The 4,980-nt window shown below is 42.2% G+C and overlaps 1 protein-coding gene across 1 annotated transcript; it reads left to right on the forward strand.

Moving 5' to 3' along the window:
* Positions 1-1,352: 1,352 nt before the first annotated feature.
* LOC119271215 lies at positions 1,353-2,008 on the forward strand. The gene has a single exon (XM_037553127.1). It carries the CDS (start codon positions 1,353-1,355, stop codon positions 1,854-1,856), a length of 504 nt encoding a protein of 167 aa, XP_037409024.1. The 3' UTR covers positions 1,857-2,008.
* Positions 2,009-4,980: the final 2,972 nt, after the last annotated feature.

Consider the following 4,980-nt stretch of genomic DNA (forward strand, 5'->3'; position numbering starts at 1 on the left):
CATGCGGAGCGGATGTGTTGTGGTGTGGAGTCTAGCCCGATGTGGCCCCCTTTAAATAGAGGATTCCGGTGAAGCTAAGCGTCCGGATGCATCAATGCGCGGCGCCAAAGTTGGTTCCTCGGCTGATGAGCCTGCTTAATGGCGGCATATGAATGGACAAGCATTGAACGGGCTTCGTAGATATCTATACAACAAATGTCGCTTCATATAGAATAGGCGCGGACATCGGGACGCGACGCAGGCAACTATCTCAACCGGCGCGACGGTTCATTGCTAATACCAATGCGAGGTCGCGTCCGCTCTGACCGGTGTCATTGCGGAGCTGCCGCTCTATAGCGGTATAAATGCAGGGAGCTGGGCGCCGGGCAGAAACACACACGGGCAAGGGAGAGGGTGCGGCCACCGTGTGGTCCATGAAGCCAGAGGAAAGGTGGTGCCACGGATCGATAAGGTGACGCAAGCCACACCCTGCATCGCTAGCTGATGGGCATCCTAGACGCGCGTCCGTTTGATTATTTAAAAGGCAATTAAATTGCACATGTTTTCTCACGGAGGTACTACGTCGTTTCTCGCACGCCTTCTTACTGATTCTTTTTTGACATGCATGCCTTCTTAATTACCCAAGCATGGCACGGATGTCCTTCAAGTACAGGGCATGCAAGCAACTGTTCCACTGCTGCTTGCTCGCCGTGCCACAGCCATTCTGAGTAATAATATATTTTAAATATCAACGAAATTTTAAAATGTGCTGGAATATCAATAAACATTCTCCAATTCTGAAAAATGCACATGAAATTTTAAAATATGTTAATGAATTCAAAAATATTTGCTAATTTGAAAGATGTTCCAAAATTTCAAAAAAAAAGTGTTCACGAATTACAAAAAACATTCATGTTTTTTTTTCAATTTCACTGATTTTAAAATACTCGTTAAGTTTATTCAAAATATGGAAAACCAACCTTGCATTTGAATGTTGTTCACAAATTTTAAAGAGACCTCAATCCTAAAAAATGTTCACCAATCAAAAAATTATTCATGAATTTCGAGAATATCTTGGATTTTAAAAAAGGAAAACGCATAATAAACAGGGAAAACTGAAATATTTTAAAAAAAAGGTTCAATAAAAGGAAATAAAAAGCAGGCGCCTCGTCCTGCAGCGGGCCGCTATACCTCGGTAGCATAGACGCACCCGGCTTGGTCCTCAAGTTTCCGACGGCGACACGAACCCGTGTCCGCCAAGGAAGAAGCCAAGCCCGAAGCGGGTCGCGTGCTGTATATGCATATAAATCGTCCAGCGGCAGTCCCGGTCTCCACGCACAGAACCCACGAAGCGAACCAAGGAAACGCGAAGGATGCGGCGAGAGGGACGGCAGCGAGGGTGGGTGCGCGTGTACGACCGCGCCCTGGTGGACCCGGAGGGCAAGCGCCGCGCCGTGCACGTCGTCGACGGCCCCGTGGTGGCCAACGGCGGCTTCATCCGGGCGCCGCGGAAGCCGACCAACCAGTCCAAGTCCGGCGGCCTCCGCGCGCTCGGCAGGGACGCCCTCATGGACGAGGAGGACGAGCCGCAGGCCCTTCCGCCGGAGAACAAGCGCTTCGGCTACTACTACTCCAAGGGGTGGCAGTCGCCGTTCAAGTATGAGGCCACGTCAGGGCAACGGCTGTCGTGGAAGTACGACGCCGCCGAGCACGAGGAGGTGCACGCTCGCCAGCCGCCGCCGGCAGCGCGTTCCGAGGGCAGATCGGCGTGCAAGGGGAGCCGCAAGTTCAGGCACGACGAGATCAAGACGTACTATCTCGACGCAGCCGACGTAGTCGATGAGCAGCTCGATTGTCTCTGTGATTTCGATTCATGAGCGCACGGAACCGGGCTGCATTGCCGCTATACAACAAGAGGATTTGTTTTCTTTCCTTTTTCCGTGTCCTTTTGCAGATTTCGGGAAAGAGTGGTTGCATACTGGATCCAATGGGTCGATGTGTATCTTTGTTCCTTTTATTATGAAGTATATCCTGTTAAACGGAGTCACCATACTGTACTCAGAATATGTTGATTCTCAAATTAAAAGTCCATATTTCAGTATACAAACGTATATTTTCAGATACATGCACCGGGGTTTGGCGCGCTCCGGCTGTTGTCGGCGACGAGGTCTCTCTCCTCACCAGCAAGGTGGGCGTCGGTGGTGGTCATGGCATACTTGCGCCGGGGGACAGATCCACGCCCATGACCACGAACGTAGCTTCGTGCGAGCTCCCCTTGGCCAATGCCAGAGGGCTATGACCGGGGCTTGCTCGGCGGTGGTCGTTGGCGGTGGCGGAGCTTGAGCCAAATCTTTGAAGGGGCAAAACTATGAGGTTTAGCCTGTGACGTAGTCAACGAGCAACTCCATTACCTCTGTGATTTTGATTCATGGTTTCCACCTTTGTTTTCCAAAGTTCAGCAAGAGGAGTTGTAAACTACTGTAGATCCGATGGATGTGTGTATCTTTGTCCCTTCCGTTGTCAATGTAGTTGCTTGCTCTAATGAAGATCATGTTGTTATTATACTCCGGGTCCATGAATCTTTAAACGTGTTTCTCAAACTAAAAGTTGAAATTCTGGCAGTGACAGCTTGAAGCACTATTTTAGTTTCTTTATGAAATTCTGAACAATTGGCATGAGTGAATATCAAATGTCCACCATCAAATTATTCATGGGGTATAATTAATGATATAACTGATTTTTTTCTTAAAAGGACAATGCAATGCTCATCTCAATTCTCAAAGTAATTTTTTGGCATTTTTTTTAGATAAAAGACGCCTGCCCGACTTTAGGAGGACGAAGCTAGAACCCTACTAGGGCGGACGAGCTCGGTCTCTACACTACATTCTCCGTTCCCTGAATAGTTTTTCTCTCATTGTTAGTGGTTTTAGCTCGGCAAAAATTATACTCCCTTCGTTCCACAATTCTTGTCGTAATTTGAAATAAAACTACGTCAAGAATTATGAAACAGAGGAGTAGCATAAACATTATATTGCACTTCCAGATCAAAACTCCAAAAATTAGGTTGATTATTTCTGCACATATCTTTCCCTAATCTCTCCCTAATAATAAAGTACAGATTGACTTTGTCGGGTTCACCGTCACAATACACTTTTTTCTCATGTCATAATACGTTTTTACAATTTGCATGGACAAAATCGTAATATAAACGAGGTGGTACTAATGAACGGCTGGCGTCTAATTAAAATTCTGTCGGCAGCAGCCCACTTGGGCGTCACAGTCAATGGGCCAGAAGTTTTGTTACAGGCCGGTACCTCACGAACTGCCCTGCCTTCCATTACGACTGCAGCAAAGGAAAAAATTTGAGATTCTAATTAATAGTCCCACCTTGCCCGCTCATACTAAATCCTAGCAACTTATATACATTTGATGTTTCCGGAATCAACAAGCCAACAAAAGCAGCGAGGGGTCAGATGTGATAAGGAAAATGCCATGCATCACATTCGGTACCCGGGAGGATCTATCTATTTTACGCTCAAGTTTGAATTTTCTTTTCAAATATTGTGTGTGGAATAGTATGATGCATGATCATAAATATTTGAATCATTATTTGATGAAACATGGAGATTTGCTGGAGCTCATGAGCAATATAGAAGATTTAGGTAGTCTAGTGGAGAAGACCCACAAAATTTTGCCTGATGAAGTTAATGTATCACATGTATTGGAGACGCTATTACGTCCTTGATTTTTTCCCCTGGTGTGTCCTTAAATTTGTGTTTCTTTTCTGGGTCGTCCTGAAATATTATTGGGTGGTTTTTTTGGCTTGTCCCCTATGGCACATGTGGCAAATTTAAAAGGCAATGGCTACGCATTTGATGCCAAAATGCGGCGATTCCTATTCGTTTTTCAAACAATATTATCAATATATTTTAAATGTTCACTTTTTCTATTAATATTAATATTCTTAAAAATGTTCCCTTCATATACATAATAAATATCATGTATTTTCTAGAAAACCAAGAAAATAAACAGTGTGAGCGCTCGCTACATGAGCGGGCCTAGTCTGGGGGACTCCATGTGCACATGGGCGACAGAATGTGGCAGCGAGCAACAACTAAGAGGTCTGTCCAAATTTTATATTCTGCTTCTCCTAGGAATTGGCTATAGGAAGCCGAGGTGGGTTGGTACGTTTTCCAAGATTGTATTTTATCGGTCTGGTTTTTGGGAATCCGGTTTCTTTGATTGTATTCTTTTCTGGCTTTGTTTTTGTTCTTTCCTAGTTTATCTATTTTATTATTAATTTTAATTTATAACCTTTCAAATTTTGTTTTATTTTTCCCTTTCTAATGAAATTCTATTTAATATGACATAAATAATTCTGGAAAATAATTTTCTAAGTGACGCAAATAATTTTTAAATACATAGGTATTTTTTATGGTGTGAATGTTGTTAAAATTACATCAATAATTTTGTGAATAGATCAATATATTTTTAATTAAATGACCATTTTTAAATACACAAACACATTTCTAATAATATGATTTTTTATAAAATATGTAAAAACTTTATATTTTACATTAATTTTTTCCTAAATTGTGCCAAAAATAATAATTATACCAATAAAATAAAATAAATGAACGTTTTTATCTATAGTTTTTTTCCACATATAATTAGTTTTTATGAACGTGCAATGTTTTTGCAAATACGCTACTCCCTTTTGTCCCATAATATAAGAGTGTTCTTAACACTAGCGTAGTGTCAAAAATACTCTTATATTATGAGACGGTGGGAGTAGCATTTTTATTTGTTATTTTTTTCAAAACACCCGCTTATTTGTATTGAATTAGTGAAACCGTTTTTTCTTTAGGTTCACTAGTTAAATGACCATGCATTGCAATGGGTGGTAAACAACACTTGTGTTAAACACATATAAGATCCATGTTCACAATTTTTACAAGGTCACAATAAGTAGAATAAATGATTCGCATAGTAAATAATTCA

This window comes from Triticum dicoccoides, chromosome 3A, assembly GCF_002162155.2.
Source record: "Triticum dicoccoides isolate Atlit2015 ecotype Zavitan chromosome 3A, WEW_v2.0, whole genome shotgun sequence".
Taxonomy (NCBI): Eukaryota; Viridiplantae; Streptophyta; class Magnoliopsida; order Poales; family Poaceae; genus Triticum; species Triticum dicoccoides.